This window comes from Chelon labrosus, assembly GCF_963514085.1.
Source record: "Chelon labrosus genome assembly, chromosome: 7".
In the NCBI taxonomy this organism is placed as follows: Eukaryota; Metazoa; Chordata; class Actinopteri; order Mugiliformes; family Mugilidae; genus Chelon; species Chelon labrosus.
Genome location: NC_140343.1, coordinates 11,072,468 through 11,091,562, shown reverse-complemented (window position 1 = coordinate 11,091,562; position 19,095 = coordinate 11,072,468). Strand labels below are relative to the sequence as shown.

At 41.4% G+C, this 19,095-nt stretch overlaps 1 protein-coding gene across 1 annotated transcript; it reads right to left on the bottom strand.

Moving 5' to 3' along the window:
* Positions 1-111: 111 nt before the first annotated feature.
* LOC311490519 (uncharacterized protein) lies at positions 112-13,542 on the bottom strand (the record flags this gene model as incomplete). Its single annotated transcript, XM_084548048.1, has 9 exons — positions 112-533; positions 3,003-3,093; positions 3,274-3,351; positions 3,431-3,478; positions 3,558-3,638; positions 5,072-5,203; positions 6,887-6,985; positions 9,279-9,418; positions 13,461-13,542. 9 exons carry the CDS (start codon positions 13,540-13,542, stop codon positions 112-114), a joined length of 1,173 nt encoding a protein of 390 aa, XP_084404174.1.
* Positions 13,543-19,095: the final 5,553 nt, after the last annotated feature.

The following is a 19,095-nucleotide window of genomic DNA, read 5'->3' as shown; positions in this document are numbered from 1 at the left end:
TAGAATTTTCCATAAATGGGATTAAAAGTTTGTTGGAAATCATTAATGAATAAAATAAAGATGTATATATCCACAGATTCACATCAGGCATTTACAATTTTAACCAGCGGATCACAGAAGTGGATCTTGGTCCAAGATGGGGGTCACTGGCTGTGGCTGCGGTGGTCCTGACGGTCCAGCGGGGGCGTAGAGGGAGTTTAAGGGAGAAGGGTACCCGTTAGGAGCGATGGGAGAAGCGGGGAAGCCTGCTGCTCCTGTCATGAATCCAGGATGAGGGTTCGCCGCGCTGTGAGCTTGATTCAGGCTTCCTGCAGGGGGCACCGCGACGCCAGGCGGTGCCCACACTGTAGGACTGCCCGGCATGGGGGGTCCATTGGCAAGCGGTCCAGCCCACTGGTTTCCCAGAACGCCCGGCTGACCCCAGGGCATGGAGGTGGGAGAGTAAGGGGGAGAGGAGTATGGAGAGCCCCCCATTGGCTGCGTGGGGAACATGGAGAGGATCTGAGAGGTGGAGAGCGTTGGCTGTGGGGTCACTGAGAGACGAAAAGAGGCTAAATTATTATAACGTCACAGGACAAGCGGTTACAGAAGATGAATGAATGTATTTTATCTCGACCCAATCGCCAAACAGAAACCATTTATGCAGCACTTGCTGGAGTCGCCACAAGCTGTCTGCTGACCCCCATGAAGTCACTATACCGCCTACAGCATATATGTCAAACTCAGGCCCGCGGGCCAAATCTGGCCCGTGTTGTAATTATATTTGGCCCGAGAGATAATTTCAAATGTCTGTTAGAGCTGGCCCGCCAGTATATATCGCAGGCACTGCTAATGCTGCAAGTCCCAGAATGCTTTGCTAGTTTGTTGGTGCATCAGTCAAGACCCGCAAGTGCCTTCTGTTGACATTCATTAGCAACTTCATGCTACCAGTCACATCGGGCAAATGTAATCCACACCTCCCCAAAAAATGGCCAAATGAAAGACAGAAAACAGGAGCTTTCAGGTGGAGGCAGATCATCTGTTCATGAATGTAAAGGACTGTGCCGAGCCAACGTGGCTGTAACAAAACTTGCCGCTACTACAAGGCAAGGACTGTTAATAACTGAATTGCTGAATTGTTGTATTTCAATAGATATCGAGTCTGGCCCGCAACTTTGTCCCAGTTTTTAAATTTGGCCCACTGTGTATTTGAGTTCGACACCCCTGGTCTACAGAAAATAGATTCAACTTCCCACAATATCAAAACATGACGCTAACGTTACATTTTGTGCCTATTAATAATATCTTGGCTCAAACAACGACCCTAAAAGGCGGTGGAAGGTGGATTTTGAACCTTTTCTAATTGTTTTAACCTGTCGGTATGCTAAGCTAAGTTAATGAAGCTCATATTTAGTAAACAGATATGAGATTTGCATCGACTGTCTTCGGCGGCAAATTATTGTATCAAAAACATGCTAAACAGCTCCTACAACATGTGGACCAGCTATTCTCTGCCATTTTAGAGGAAAATCTTTGAGCTTTTCAACAGTGACAGGAATAAATTTGCATTCTTACTGCAAATCTATAATTAATCAGTAATGCAGCCATAGTTGATCTGAAGCACGTTTGTCAAAATAAGATGCGGTTACGTTTGGTCAATGATAGAAGCATGAACCCGGTTTTATTCTTTCAGTCCTGTCATCTATGCTCTTTGCGGTCATACATAATCAGTTAGTGTCGTTTTCACGCCGTGTAATGAACCCACAGACCCCACAGATCATTTGGGACGATAGCTAAAGCCACATGATGATAGAGACTGAGAGAGACCGCTGTGAAGGAGAGCTAATCTGAGAGACCGTCCCATCGCTGATAAGCAATAATAAAAAAAAAACTTGTCATTATTATCTAATAATAATACATATCTAAACATCACTGGAGCTGGGGTCATTATCAGCAGTGCCGGGGGAATTATGGTATTGTGACCAGTGTGTGCATTACATAAACATTTCATGAACTTACACAGAGTGATCATGGGAACATACTCCATGTACTTCCAATGGAAAAAGCTATTTTCTCAGTATAACAGCTGGAATCAGGCTCGTATATAAATGAGGAGATCTAACCTGCTGATGGAGACGCATATCAGAGTAGCTGCAGTATTTGCTTTAGATCTGTGATGAAGCATGAGGAACAAAGGGGCCCGCTTCAAATTTGAGCGTTAAATGTGTCGGGGTTCAGGCTGCACAGCGCGTCTTCTGATTTACATTAAACCACAGCTTGAATACCACAGCGTGATGTGTGTGTTAACACAGCACCGAGGTGTTGCCGCTCTCACTCAGTAAAAGCACGAGTGAGGTTTTCGCCTCAAAGTCTAGAGGAAGGGAATGAGAGATGTCTGGAAATTCTGTCGTTTTATGACCGTTTGCATGATGTTTATTTGCATGACAGGATTTCAAACAGATCAACTCTGAGAGAGGTCTTTGGGTGAATCCTCCCTTTGTCCTGATGTCTTATTTTCTACGTCCACTCCAGGAAATTGTGTGGGCTTCATGTCTCTGTTTGAGGAACCTTTCAAGGAGAAGATTCAGACTAAAATCTGAGAATTGTTAAATTCCTTCCTCTCACGTTCCGTTTCCTTTCCTCTAAGGTGACTACAGGCCATTTCCTGTGACATGTCTTCCACTTCCCCAAGTCATAGTAAATCTTTCACTCAAACTTCCTCCTCCCCATCTCCATCTCTCCCTGGTCATCTTATTAGCCCTATTTGGCGCTCCACCACAAGCGTCTGAGTGTCCTGTCCCTATCTGCCTTCATCAACTGGGATTGAGCTCCGTGGTATCGTCGGCATGCTCATATCTCCACAGTCAATGCTCGTTCTGCACTCCCCACTTAGTCTCTACTCAGTAAAGTGATAGCAGTAAAGTTTTACAGAGTTACTCCACTCAATCATCTGTCTTTATGAGGTGGAAACCTGCTTGACCGTGCATACAGGGGGATAAAACTTCCCCTGTGTTAGCACTGACCTGACGGACTGGTGCTGGAGTCCTGGGTGGGAGTCAGAGGCGACTCCATCTGGGCGGAAAACACTTCCAACAGCTCATTAGTGGAAGAGGCCTGCAGACAGAGGAAAACAACAAAAGGTGTTTTAAAGTGGTGGACGGTTGTTTTAGCTTTAGGCTGTGGTAGTTGACTGGATAAGACAAAACCTCTCCGTCATATCTATTTTATATTACAGATCCTAGAAGATGAATGACCTTACAAATTTAATTTCATCTAAAGAATAATGATAATTACTGTGTTGGGGTTTGCCTGGTTTGATTGTTCCAATGCTTCGACCGGGCGTGGGCTGAACACATCCTCAAGATCTGTTCCCTGAAAAAAATGGTGACATATAACTTCCACCTTAAAGGCTTTAATGATTTCTTCAACATTTGGGACTAAAACCATTTACCTCTTCAGGAGAGATTGGACCGTCACTGATAACCAGTAAGGAAGAGTCCTGAAAAACAAAAAGAAACAGTCTTGACACTAAACAAACACACTACACTGACGAAGAACGTGCAAAGGTGTCCCCTGACTTGTGTCTCCGCAGGTTCCTGTGGCGTCTCTTCTTCCACACTCTTACAAACCTCCCTGATGTCAGCAAGGACTGGCTCGGCCTAAGAAACACAGATTTTTCAAAATTGAAAAGTAAAAGTAAGTCACCATGCACTCTAAACACACTGTCTGCAGGCTGATGCAATGCCAACCAAAAATAGAACAATGAGCAAAGCTGTCTCGCTCAGTGTCACCTCTATGCCTCTTGTTGGAAAGACTAAAGTTGTTCTTCCTTCCTCTGAGACATCAAAGGACATGTTCTTTTTCAAAAGGCGGACGTGATCTGCGGTCAGACGTCTTTAAACTGCTTAACTCTGTTGTGAGTAAGCCTGCGTCTCCCCATTAAAATGACAAATAAAATGCCAGAATTCACGGCATGCAGAGCAGAGAAGTCCGGATGAAATGTTCCCAGTGTTGCACATGAATTTGTTTTAACTGGCTTCTAATTGCTCTGGGTGCAAGTTATTTTAAAGTTAATATATTGTGATTATTTCGTGCGGATTTCCTCCTACGATGTATATAATAATATTTACAATTGCATTTCACGAGAACGCGCCGAGCCTTAATTGATGCAAGGAAGTTTGTTGGTAGACAGGACGTGAGGGAAATAGATCAGAGGATGAGTTAGGGTTGAGGGGAAGGGATGAGAGGGATGAAATGTGTGTAGAGGAGCCCAGGGAGAGAGAGACTCAGGGTGGAGACATGTTTTAGGATGCTTCGGCTTCTAGATGAACAGAGAGACACACCTTTATAGGTAAGAGCGGGGAAACAGATTGACACAGGTCTTGTTGTCAAACCTAAGTTATAATAACGCCCTATGTCATAACCACAAGATCACGAGTTTCAGCCGAAGGCAGTGTAAGATCTACTGACGAGGACGACCCTCTCTCCTCGACCTGATTAGTCAGCTAAAATCCTGTCGTCATCCAACAAACCTGTTAAATTATTACAACAAAACTAAATGTGGAACTGTAGGCCGTTGTGAAAGACAAATTAATTTCATCAGGAAGTCCCCAATCTTACTCGTATTAACTCTTTCACTTTCTATGAAGAAGTTACTTCTTAGGTTGCATGCAGGCCTCTAAAGTTCCAGGATGGCTATCCATCTATGGATGGATTATGGATTAATTTCCATTTTCATTCATCAGTTGGTTCACTGCTGAAGCTGAAGTGTGCGACTTATTAAATCAGTTTCACAGTTGAGCAGACTGGACCAAGGAGTTGGCTGTTCAAAGCATAAAACTGCATTTGTTCATTTATTAAATGGCTGCTAACGGTCTACTTCAAGTCCCTCTATTTAGCGTGTATAAGTGTGTAAGCACTCTCAAGACACTTAAGTGCATATTTATATAAAAATACCAGAGTCATCTGGAGGAGTTATTGTTGTTAATAAGTACATCAATAAACCTGCTTATCAGCTTATTAATTTATTAAATGTTTTGCAGTCTATAGTGTTCAGAAATGTCGATGCTCATATGTTATTAGTTTACGCTACCACGTTGGCCATCCTCATGTAGAAGAGCATGTAGGTGTCTTGATGCTGGTAGATGTAGGCCAGAGCTCTGGAGTCGGACTCATCTTTTGTCAAAGAGCTGATTTTGCTCTTCTCCTGCTCGTGAAGAACGGCCTAAAAGAACATGTATAACAAGGAGAGTTTTAGCTTATTGTCATGTTCCAACATTCAGCCCAAAAAAACAAAAAAACAATAGGAGAACAGAAAATTGCCAAAAAGCAGAAATTAAGAAGTCATAAACACGAGAGATGCCTACTTTCTGTTTCTGCAGTTTTGCTTTTGTTTTCTTCTCCCTTTCGTTTCTTGTCCATTAACCTGATTATTGATTCCTGACATCAAAACTAACAGAAAGATAGGACTGCACTGTGGAGTATGTCTGCATTAGAACTAAATCGACTGGATATTTCATTCAATTGTGCAAAATGCAGCTGCCCATCTTTTAACTAGCACTAAGAGAAGAGAGAACGTCACTCCTGTCCTCTATTCACTCCATTGGCTCCCAGTCCATTTTAGAATTGAGTTTAAACTTTCATGTTTGTTTTTAAAGCTCTTGTTGACCGTTCATGAGTGTGGTAGAGCTTTGAGGTCCTCAAACCAACTCTTGTTGGAAGTGTCCAGGCCAAAACTTAAACACTGGGTTGACCGAGCCTTTTCAATTGCTGCACCTAGGCTCTGGGACAAGCTCCCCAGTGACATGCGTCTCATTACTGACCTGGGCCTTTTCAAATCAAAACTTAAAACATATCTATTTAAAATGGCTTTTAGTACCCGGTAGTGTGGTGATACTTTTACATTTATTTTTATTCTATTTTATATTACTTTTTATCCTCTCATTTATTGTTTTCATTTTTTTAGCTTTCTTTTACTAATGTTCTTGTTTTCCGGTGTGTTTTTTAATCGTTGTTTAATCTTTTTTAAAGCACTCTGGTTCACCTGTGGGTCGTTGCATTATAAATAAAGTACATTTACATTTACATTTGTGGAGAGTGGCAGGAAAACACAGTTTGTGATGTTTGGTTGTCCTTGGTGTCACTAAAAACCCGCAGCTGAAACAGAAATTAACCATAGCGGGGGAACATCTGGAACTAAAACTTAAATCGTCTCTAAACACAGACTTCAACAAAAAGGGCAGTTTTCATTTCTCCTCGGAAACACTGCTTCCTCATTTTTTTTAAAAAAAAATGTTCAGCAGAATTTTATTGGAAGAAAAAAAAAACATTATGGCCACCAACAGGTGAACTAAATGACACTGATTATCTTGTTATCATGGTACCTATCAGGGGGTGGGATGTATTAGGCAGTAAGTGAACATTGTGTCCTCAAAGTTGATGTGTTAAAAGTTCGAAAAACAGTACTGAGGGCCAAATTTTTTATGGCCCTGCAGCTCTCATGGGATGTTCCATGGTCTGGAAAAGTGGTGAAAGGGTCAAAGACAGTTTGATTTATTTCAACATGTGGTTTACTGTAATCATGCTAACCCCTGTCCACTGTAGAGGGCGCTCACGGAGCAATGGAAGACAGTCTTAAAGGATCTGCTGCTAACATCTTGCTGTCAGATAGCACTGAACACCCTCTGAATCTGGAGTGGAGTCAATGTCTCAATGGGACAGGGCTGTTTATTAGGCCATTATGTTATGGCTGATCTGTCTAAACAACACGTATGTATGTTTGGAAAACTGATGCTGTTGTTGAGGTTGAACAGGATGAACAGAAACAAATGACAATACACTGTCCATCAAGCTCGTTGGGGGGGGGCTACAACTTACAGAAAGATGAGACAATCTCTAAGTGACTCACCCCGGTCCTCTCATCCACGATTTTCAAACCTCTGGAGGAAATGTTCAACCAGACTCTCAGCTTGTGTCGCCCCTGTTTCCTTGCTGCGCCCTCGAAGCCCTTCAACACACACAAATACACGCTGCACGTGACAGGAATAAGAAGTAAACGTGAAATTCAATAAGTAGCATGAAACAAACCTATGATCAGAAAGCTGGCACCGAAGATGCCAATTTACAGCCAGGTGGGATTAAAATAAAAAGAAAAGATAAACATTCGGAAGACATACCAGTCAAATCAAAAAGTGAAATTAATGTCAAACTAATGTTAATTTAGAATTTAAATCTAAATCTTTAAAATGCTTTGCAGTCGTTCATGTCAACATTTGATTGAACAGATATATTCCTACTTTGAGTGCAATTTTTTTTAAATTTCTGTAAACATGACCGCACCTGTTATATTTATGTATGCATTTATTTGTTTTAATAATCCAGTGTTTTAGAGTTGTGACTGAGTCTTAGGCTCTGCCTACTTGCGAAAGGTCAGGTGTGTAGGATTTAGTGGCATCTAGTGGTGACATAACAGATTGCATCCTACTTCTGGGGAAGAGCCTGCTCAAAGCAGATAAAAGGCAATGATATTTTCTTAGTTAGTCCTTGTAATAACTGGCACAATACTAAATTTTCCATTGATCCTCCGTGTGAAAAGTGTAAAATCCCAGCTGTTTTATGTTTGTGTTTTTTTTGTCTCTCCTTCTCTCTTTTTGCCTATAGAGCTTTTCATCTAGATCACAACTTTCACTGTAAATCCTGTGAGATTAAAGGGTCTGAAGTCAATGACATGTCAGAAGTCAGCAGGATGTCAAATATATCTGGAATTCTGTCACAGGAATTTTCCCACAACCCGTTCTCTATCTAAGGAATCAGTTCCTTTTACAAAGCTCAACTCCAGAGGAAAGTACCTGTGACTGAGGTGAACCTTTTGATGGGTTCGTTAGTGGTTCAAAAAGAAACTTTTCCCTACTGATGGTGTAATTAAATTTTTTTTTATAATGGAATGATGTTTAAGAAAATAACTTTATCAGATTTAGAGATGAATTAACAACGTATGATGTGGGACAACACCTACATCAGGAATTACATACAGGTTGTCACCATCAGCTTGTACTGATTTTTGTTTTTCTTTTTGAAAGTCTACAAGGAGAAATAGACATTAGAGATAAGGCAACAGACTATGCTGAAAATCTTGAGACAATCCCAGCTGTCATAATTAGCAGCTTTTTAAATGTACTGTTTACATGAAGCATAATTTGCTGTAAAAGACAAATTTGTGTTTAAACTGCGGTTTACCATGGTGGTGTTTAGTGACAGACAACAAATGCCGGTTACTTAATCTGGAGATCACACGTCATGATTTTATCTGATGATTGTCAGGGACCAACAAACCCAGGCAGCAGCACACCTGGTCCAATTTATCTGGGTCATTTGTCTCAACCACATGACGCATTAGAATGTATTAATGACTAAATAACTGCTAATGGTAACCCTAGCTACCACATTTTGTTATTTCTGTTTTGCTAATTCAGAATAGCACCTAATGTTAATAGCAGCCTTGCCGATAAGCTGATATTTAATACGTGTAATGTTTAGCAACGATATTTTATGATCTGAATTTAGTGTGCTACTTGCTAATTAGCACTAAAAGGCCAATATCAACAGTAACAATGCTAACATTATGATCTTAAATACAGTATTATTTAGCCTATCATGTTTTATTGTCTATGTTAAGAATGTTAGCATGCTAGCATGTGCTAATTCGGACTAAAAGCTAATGTAAACAGTGCAGTGACCTCGAAGACAAGCGGATATTTAGGAAGTGTAATGTTAGCTGCTAATTAGCACTAAATGCCAGTGTTCATAGTAATATAACATTACTAACATTATGATCTTAAATAGTTGTTATGTTTAGTCTGCAGTGTTTTATTGTCTTAGTTCAGCATTCTGCTGGCATGGGCTAATACGGACAAAAGGGCGATGTTAGCAGTGATACTGCAATAATTTTGATGTTTAATAGTTGTCGAATTCAACATATTAGCATGCTAACATTTGCTAATTAGCACTAAACGCCACTAAGGCTAACGCAGTCACTCTTTTTACAGGAACAGGTCTTCAGTCATAAACCAAACAAACTTTTGACCTGATAATGAAATGTTAATAAAAACTCAACACCAAACTATTTACTGACGACAGACCTCACTCATCATTTGATGTAAAACCATCTGGTGTTCATTTTTTAATTTTCCCTCTGATCAAATGATCGCTGCTGACGAGAAGATCAGTTTCACAGATTATTAATCAGTTTCCATCGCGTCTAGACGGTGGTGCGTTTACTTTGGCCATGGACGACAGACTACCTTCAGTTTCATCATGGAGTCCAGGCACATCTTGTCTCCCTGGGCGTCGGGTACCGGGTCCACACCGATAATCTTGGCCTTGTATCGAACCCCGTCTCCTTGGAAACGAGATGTAGCGTCACTGGGTGCTCTGGTTGATCCTGGGAAACATAAATGGAGGAGATAAAAGGTCAAACTGAGGTCAAATCTGAGTGGGTGTGGTGTGTGAATCTCAGTGAAAGCAGTCTGTGTATATTTTGGTTCATTGGTTGCTCCTTAACAATGTTTATGCGCCATAATTTTATTAAGGAAAATGTGTATTTATGCTTTTAGTACATTTGCACTTCCTTAAGTATTATATTCCCCTGTTTGTGTCTCTTTGTACTGTGTGTTTGCACATGTGTTTTACTGTGTATTTGTGCGCTAATATGAGTAAATATTTGTGCATGCGTAATCTGCACAAGTATGTGTGTGCGAGTTTGTTCTGAATGTGGGTTTTGTGTGTGTGAGCAAATTGCACGGCAAGCGTTTTACTGGTCCCTGGTCAATGTTTCATCTCATCTCCTGGAATGAAAACGGGTAATTTAGTGATTATGAAAATGTCGTAGCAAAGGTCGGCTCTTAAACAGTTTCACTGGGTTTTAGTTTAACGGCGAGTGCAGGTCCAACGCAAAACAATGATCAGTCAGCATGTTGTACATTAACAAGCTAAATACCCAATGAAATCAAATAAAATCCTCAGATGAGTCGAATCAGACGTCTATTACATAAACAGTTTTGTTCTTTCTTTGAATAAAAATACTATTATTCCACATATGCTAAAAAACAAAGTGTAAAATTAGGTGATTAAAAAACTAAATACATGTTGCTCTGACATATGACAGACTATATTGTCCCCAACCAATCATAGATTTCAGCTTTCATAATAGCAATTACACTACCACAATGTGTGTGATATCACGAGGAAGGAAGTGCCAGGGATTAACTACCAAGCAATGATGTAAACATTAAATGGAGTGAATGATTCCCGGTGGTTTGTGACTGGACACTATGGTTGTTCTGTCCTTTAGCGCCGTGGTTACCATGGTTCTGTGACCTCTCGACCTCTGTGACCTGCAGCGGCGGCCACCTGACGAGCTGAACTCTGCTCACCCTCATTTCACCACACTCACAGCATCACTATCTCAGTGAATGAGAGTTTGTCCAAAGACACTAGCAAAGACCATTTTGCATTATTATTTGTGCAGTGCAAACATGCTCTAGATCAGGGTTGTCAAACTAATTTAAGTTCGGGGGCCGCATACAACCCAATTTGATCTCAAGTGGGCCAGACCAGTAACATAATAGCATAATGTTAAATAAAGACAACTCCAAATTTTTTCCATTTGTTTTAGTGCAAAGAAGAATAAGTAAATTAGGAGAATGTTGGAAAAAAGACCATTTGTCTTAACACAAATAAGTGAAATTTGGACACTTTGCTGTCCGCTGTTTAGTCTTGGGTCTCAGTGTTGTGTTCTGTCCGCTTCTCTTTGTAAAACAGTGGACAAATTAGGAATAGCTGTTATTTTCTTTGAAAGATTCCAGTCTTCTATGTTGTTTTCACACTTTGCAAATTAATGCCAAGGGCCAGATTAGACCCTCTGGCGGGCCACTTTTGGCCCACAGCCCACATGTTTGACACCTGTGCTCTAGATGGTATTTTGTCGAGATACATCACACAAGATTAGACGATCAGCTGTTGTGCCCAATGCTCATGTTTGAGCCTTAAGTCTTTCACACTGGGCTAATTTTGTATCAGTTTCATGTCGTCTGCTGGCTACTGTGAACAGGGTATACGGCTGGATGTATAACCGTTATTTTAATTACCACTGGAGAGGACTGCATTTGTAAAATAAAACGCAGTAAAAGGAAAAGATTCCAGTATGGATCTACATTGTGATTTCGCCCTCTAGAGAACTTCAACATTGTTTTATTATCTCAGTTAAAAGCCCAATGTGTATTTAATCTGATACAGAGATTTAAAAATAAAAACTCCAGTCGTCTGAGAGAAAAGCTCTGTTTTCTGTTTTTACTATGCTGCTTTTAGACATGACATCCCGATAGAGGTTGGCGGAGATGTGAATACGGCAACATAAACGACTTTATCATTCCTTTATCATAGATAAAGTCTGACTCGCAAATAGCCTCGAACGTTTTACAAAGACACGGGCACTATATGAGAAAATACCAGAGCTGAGTTTAGAGCAGAGACTAGAACAAAATGATCAGGAGTTATAAATACAGAAGTTTCACTTGGCTTGGGTAACGGACACGCCTGAAAACCTACAGCAGACAATTCGTCCAGAATGTCGCTCTCATTAAACTCAGATCAGGACCCTTGTCAGTGGCTCGATATCACAGATAAGAAACCTGTCTGTGCTCCAGGTCACTTTTGACTTAATTGGTATTCTGTAATAAAGTGAATTTAAACTTATGTTAGTAAAAATAAAATATAATTCAGACAGCACTGCATTTCTCTGAAATATTATGCAGCTAATTTATTGCATATAAAAGTGATTTACTGAGGATTGAGGGTTTAAGTTAAGCAGACCTTGCTTCAGACTTACAATTCAGGCTGATCATATTTCACAAACTCTCCCTGAACTTAATATTTAAGATCTACAACAAGGATCACACCACTTTTTTTGTGCTTGTCTTTTTTGAGCAGCACTTTATTCTGAATGATTTTCTGAAGTCAGGACTTCAAACAAAGTTTACTACATCAATTGTTTCTCAGAGAAATTATGTTTTATGGAAATAAGCAGTTTTCCCAAATTTATTTAGTTGCAGTATATTCACTGGCTGATTTGCCACTCATATAAAACGTCAGCAGGAGGTAGCTGGGGTGGATAGACGGGAGCATAAAGCAAACACATCTAACATAATACAAAACAGGAGTCAACAGCTCAAGAGTCCAGTCTAAGGTTAGATGAAAGCAGAAAGAAATACGTTGTTAAGGGAAACTTAAATCTAAATATAACCATAAATATGTTTTACAATCCTGTGGCCATGACAAGTGCACATTTATTTATTAATTTTGTTCTTTTTTTGTTAGATGTTTTGGCCAAGGATGAGCACACTGCATCAGATTCAAGGCTTTATTGGCTTTTATGATCCTTGCCTCTGTACTTTTACCATAAAAGTATGACTCCTGCAGGTGCACTTCTGTTTTTATGGGCAGAAAACTCGACTATGAAGCGATCATGTTCTCATAAATCCCTCGTTGCTAATGGTTAACGTGTCAAACGTGCGTAAAGAGGATTATGCGAGAGTTAAGACTTTTGAAGCTCATCTGACAATCCATCAGTTCGTTGACCGAAGCTGCTTGTCCAAATGGAAATGCCAGAAAAGAGCCAAAGATTACACAAGATACACAGAGTATTTATCCACCAGACATGAAAGCTACTCAAAGATGGAAACATGTTAAAGGATTTCCAGTAAGGCACTATTGTATATCTGAACAAGTGACATCAAGTGCGTTCCAGAAACAGCTGGAACGGCCGCACGGACATGTCCCAGTGGACACGTCCCAGAGGTGCATGAAGGAGGAACTAGGAAGAAGGAAAAAACAGTCTTACCTGAAAATGTCTCCATTCCCATCATATATTAATAAACTCACTGTCCCCTGAGCTGAATGCCACACATACTGTGTTTTGTCAACAGTATTTCTCTTAGAATAGCTGATTTGGACTATATTGGACCTCTATATAGTTTGTCAACTCAGAAAAGACAGTTTTAATATAAGAAATGTCAAGAATCAAGACAGCAAAGCCCAAGATATCTGGACTTTTACTGAACTTTGTCACATCAGTGGAAAAAGAATCAACGAGATGCATTAATTCACCTGCCATGTTTCAACTTGAGCAAAAGGTTTGCGTGTTTTCTGAAAGTTCTACGTATGCACCTATGTCAGATCTGCAGAGATGAGGAGAAACAGGGTAGAGCCTGGAAGGAAAATTTAACCAAAAGAACCTCAGCAGTCTCTTTGAGTTCAGTCGGACAGAAATAAACGCAGGCAGCACAAAATGTTCAGCAATTAACACGGGGAAGTGACGCAAAGTGAAAATTTGTCATTGCTTTCTGTCTGAACACACCTTCAGTGTCTCATTTGACCACATTAATTTGCTGCCTCACTTCACTTGTTGCTTCACTTGGCATTCGTACCTCTTGGGCTGGAGGGGAGCCAGGTCCTGACAGTAGCTTGGCTCGGCGCTGGACAACTCCCAGCTGTTTGCTCCGACTCCATCGTGACAACGTCTGTTTGGAAACTCAGGGCTCGGGGATCCACTGAAAACTATCAGGCTGTCAATTGTTGGCTGCAGAAGAGCTGAGAGAGTCTGAGAAAATCAACAGGTATCAGACATTTATAGCTGTCAAAATACAAAAGAAAGAACATAAAAGGTTTTTACATGATACTGGATTTTTCTTTAAAGGAGAAATTGTTTGATCCTGCTCACCTGCTGGGAGTGCGTCTCCGCTCTGACCCTCCTGCTCGGCTCGACTCATAGCCGAAACTTCTCAGAGTCAAAGGTCAGGCTGCAGACTCACTGGTGATATATTAACATCCGCTGGGAGGCTGAATACATGGGAACTCGTGTAGAAGCCTGTAGTAGGAGCCCAGTAGGAAGGACAGACATGAAATTTGCGTTTTCCCTCTCAGGGGATGAGCGTGAGGTCATGCATTTCCCTCAACAGGCTTTGGGTGGTATTTTCCTAAAATAACAACTAAACCGCTGCCAAGAGATTCTGAGGTCGATGAAAACCTCTGCAGGAAACATGTTTGAGAGAAACTGGAAAACAGAAACGGCTGCAGAAGTGCAACCAGTAAATCAGATTTGTCAGGATTCTGATGCACAATGGAGAGGTTTTACCGGAAATAACTGCACTTGCTGTTTTAATAGTAAAAAAAAAATATATTGTTGTCGGCTTTGTTGGAACATTTTGTACTATTCCCACGTCCATTAACGTCAGGGACAGACTGAAACAACAGGTGTAAAAAGCTAAATGCTAACGTGAACATGCTGAAATGGCCACACCTGTAATACTGTGTTATGTTTACCATGTTCCCCATACGCGCAATGACATGCTCCCACTTGCGAATTAAGATGGCCGTAGGTGCGAGTGTGAATGGTTGTCTGTCTCTCTGTGTCAGCCCTGCAATAGACTGGCGACCTGTCCAGGCTGGGATAGGCTCCGGCTCCCACGTGACCCTCCAGAGGACAAGCGGTTACAGAAAATTAATGAATGAATGAATGAATGTCGAGCACTGGAGCTACAGTTAATGCCAGGGATCACAAAAGAAAGTAGGATCCATCCTCCTGGAAACATGAACTTGGCTTCACGGCTTGATTATTATAAAAACTTTTGATCTGTTCCTGGGAAATCTGCACATCTATGTTCACTTCTGGAGTAATGTCTGGGACAACTACGGAAATCCAGAAAAACAGCAGCGAGAAGGGCAGAAAAATCAAAAGGGTTACGCATATTACATCATTTTTCATTTCATTTTTTGATGCACAAGAGAAATTGCTTGAAACCCGATTATTGATCATCACACAATGTATATCATTAGATATGTCTAGAGCTAGACCAGACACTAAAACCTTCGCTGCAGGTCACGAGGCTTGGTGTGGCGCTCTGCTTCCTGTCAAAACAGCCCAATTAGTGCTGTGGCGAAATCTTCCCGCATGAACGTGGAGTGAGTTCACAACAGTCAGGAAATGAAAAGGAGATAACAGGACTGAGACAGGCATCGTGACAAACATCACATACACACGCTTAATTTCACTACTTTTCACTGGGGTATTTTTCTGAGAGTTGCTTTCCGTGTTAAAAGGCAAATCCAATACGACAATTTCCAAAGAAAACACTGAAAATTAGATTTTTTTTAAAAATGCTAAATTAGTAATATACTGTTTGAATGAATAAACTAAAAGCTCAGAATGAATGTCACCAGTACAGAGACGTCCAAACCAGCCGTGACTCATTCGTGGACTCTTATCTTCTCCTCCGTGACGTTCAGCCCTTGAACATGTAGGACTTATGGGAAATTCGGCTCATCTCCATATAGTGTCCATCATATAGGAAGTTGTGAATGAGGAAGATTATCTCGATTACATCACTGAGACATCATCAGGGCTCTTTTCTCAGACTGGACAAACTCCCTTCCAGAGTCTCAAGGGTCATTAGACGACTGTTTTCACTTACTGAGTAGCATGACTCTCGATGAGTAAAGCCATGCGTCCTTGAAGGCACCACTGACTGCCTGGTGTCTCAACAGTGACTAACAGCTTTTCGGGGGCTTATTGCTTCAGCTTGACCACAGACACAATGCCTTTAATACACCGTCTTGACATTAAAATTTATTAGGGGAGAAACACTCAAGGAATGGGACAATTCTGCAAAAATAAACGCTCCACGCAACATCTTCCAACATGCATACTTTCAAGTTTGACACATACTCCATAAAGTGTTTGTTTGCCTGGAGAAAAAATGAGAGGGGCGCTTTTCTCTCCGCCTCACAATGCGAGCAACGCACTTTCTCAAATAAATGTTTATGAAGCCCATCACTTGTGACATGATATTTAGTTTAGCTCAAGAGGCTTTTCTGCATGCCGGAGACATTTTCTCATGGAGCGGGGCTAATTTGTTGCAAACCCCCTGGAACAGGAAGAGTTTTATAAGAGATTAGGCGCAGATTTGAAGCGATCTCCACCAAATGAGTTCAAACGATACACAAACCCAGAACATTTAGGTCAGAACGGCAGCTTTGGCAGAGCGATAAATACTTCGGTAACCTGAGGATATTCAAGACCAGATTTAATCAACTTTCACTAGGCAAACATCAAATACAGGAAAGGGTCATGCAGATTGCGGTCGTCGCAGCACTGAGGGGGTTTCAGATTTCCTTTTTAACTAGAACAACAAGAGCGGGATTACAGTTTCGCTCCCATTTCCCAACAGTGACAGTGAGGAAGTCAGAAGATATTTGAAAGACGCACACAGCAGAGCTGAGCTCTGGGAAGATCCTCCGCCCTGAACGGGGATTAAGATTGATTCCAGTGTGCCTCACTCTGTCATCAGCTCTGTGACACTTGAAGCATGAAATAGCTTTTGCCTTAAATGTAGACTCATTAGAATATCTCGATCCTGAAAATTCCTATTTGATGAAATGCCCACAAGTGAGTAGTTTCCGAACTGCGTCATCCCCCTCACCTGCTAAGGCCCTCATAAAAAAATAAAATACAGGAGACATGAGCTCTGCGGCCAAAAAGCTGCCTAAATGCAATCACTGACTTCATGCCAGGCTTGTGATAAATGACTCACCACAGTAGTCAGACACCGGTCCACGTGTGGTTCTGTTAACTGGTGCTCAGCCCGAATTAGACCAGTGTCAGACCAACGTGGCAAAATAAGTCGGCCTGAATTTAACAGCAGTATACAGTTAGGTCCGTACATGTTTTTTTTTTTTTTGGTTATTTTAAATGAACATATTCAAGTTATCCATGGGCCGACTGGGGCCTTTCTGTGTGGAGTTTGCATGTTCTCCCTGTGTCTGCGTGGGTTCTCTCCGGGTGCTCCGGCTTCCTCCCACCGTCCAAAGACATGCTGGTTAGGTTAACTGGTGATTCTAAATTGGCCGTAGGTGTGCATGTGAGTGTGTGTACCCCGCCTCTCGCCCGATGACAGCTGGGATAGGCTCCAGCCCCCCTGCTCCAGCCTGAATTTTTTGTAAAAACCCAGCCCAAGGGGAGGAACTTTTTGTCGTACACAAAAGAGGTGTAACACGAAGAAAAATCAGGTAACTCAGGTTTATGGGTATATATTTTCATTCATTCATTCATCTTCTGTAACCGATTGTCCTGTGAAGGGTCGTGGGGAGGGATGGAGGGGGCTGGAGCATATCCTAGCTGTCATCAGGCAAGAGGCAGGATCCAATGAAGACGGAGAGAACCCACGCAGACACAGGGAAGCTTAGAACTGTCGGAAAAGCTGAGGTCTTCTCTTTTCCGGTCATCTCAGGAAGTTTTATGTTCTGCTCAGCCGTGTATGTGCCCAACCTGGCTTAGAACGTTTTAATATCTGGCCATTGCTGTCTCAGTTGAGGGCATTTCCGTCCAAACTGGAGGGAGGGAAAAGTGTTGGGATTTGTATTTGGAAACAGTGGGTGTGAATCCACAGCGTGTTCTCAAATGATCTCTCTTGATACAAGTGAAACTGACCATACTAGGTAAAAAGCAAAACTGCCGTGTTCTGGCTCTGTCCAGCTTTCTAAAAAAAAAAAAACTAAAAAAAAAACTGTCTCATTCAACGACGCTGCTCCCTTCAACGTAGTTTCATTTTCAAAAGGTGCTATCTTTACATTTACAGTTATATGGACATTAGCATGAACAGAAAACATTTAGAGCAGCTCATATTTTCCAAGAGGAACTGTCTTCAGTTAGTTATATTATATCACATTGACATTCACTTTGTGCCTGGGGGCAAGTTGGACGACATGCAGCCTCCAGACATGAAGGTACATAGATGGGCTTCTGAATTTGAGTTGAGGTCCCCTAAAAGCCATGCACCGTCACTGGACCTGATACGTACGTAACCCCTGAAACATAAACCACTGATGTGTACAAACTCAGCAGGAGTTTATTTAACTGTACATTCACAGAACAGAAACCTGCTTAAACTGGGTCAACAGGATACTGTGTCTCATTAGCTGTGATAATGAACTAAGTTTTAAATTAACCTCAGTGGAATGAGGTTTATTAAAAACTCATCTTACTGAGAACTCATGATTCATGTTACCTCACGAGAGCTGAATGACGACAAGTCCACCACCAGCTCTCTTATCTCTTCATCTGACCGCATCTCAGTCGGATTATTCCCAATTCTGCGGTCAAGTGTTTCCCACATCCCACTTCATGGAACGAGTTACAAGGAATCGGGCCGCGGTTGCGTGTTTCGTGTCGAAACTTAAACAGAAGGATTACATGGTCTTCTTTGTGTTGTGGAAACCGTACGACCTCTAGAGCAGATGAAACAGATTCCAAACCTCCCTGGATAAATTTGTTCCATAATCAAACAAAATTGGATCATGTAAACGTATTAATTGCCCAGTCCCAGCCTGATGTCTTAGTTCTCACTGAAACCTGGCTTAAAAAAATCTGTCCCTGACTCTTCCATATCCATCAATGGTTTCAATGTTTTTAGAATTGATAGAGCTGGTCGTGGTGGTGGTGTCGCCATTCTCACCAGATCCTTTCTCTCTGTTTCTACTCTATGTGCCATAACCATACCCAAATCCCTTGAGTTTATTGCTTTAAAATTTCAACTTGGACCACATAATACTATCATTGTTGCTGGAGTGTATAGACCCCCTTCCGCAGATGCTGCCTCTTTTGATCATCTTGCAGAATTAATATCCCTCCACTGTACAACCGAATCCATTATTCTTGGTGATTTGAATTCAGACTGGCTAAATAGTTCATCTAATTATTTAAAGCAGATTTCTGCCAGCCTAAATTTCTCCCAGTTAATCAATGAACCGACACGTCCCAATCTAGACAACCCCCTCAAATCCACAGTCATCGATCTGATTTTCTCAAATCGTCCAGATCGAATCTCCTCAGCTAGTGTCTTTGATTTGGGAATCAGTGATCACTGCCCCATTGCCTGTGTCAGGTCATGTCATTTAAAAAGAACCTCTTGTAAAATTATTTTAAAAAGAAATTTTAGAAATTTTAACGAGCAAGCCTTCCTTGGTGATCTTTCCCACAGTGACATCCACCGCACCTCTGATATTCCT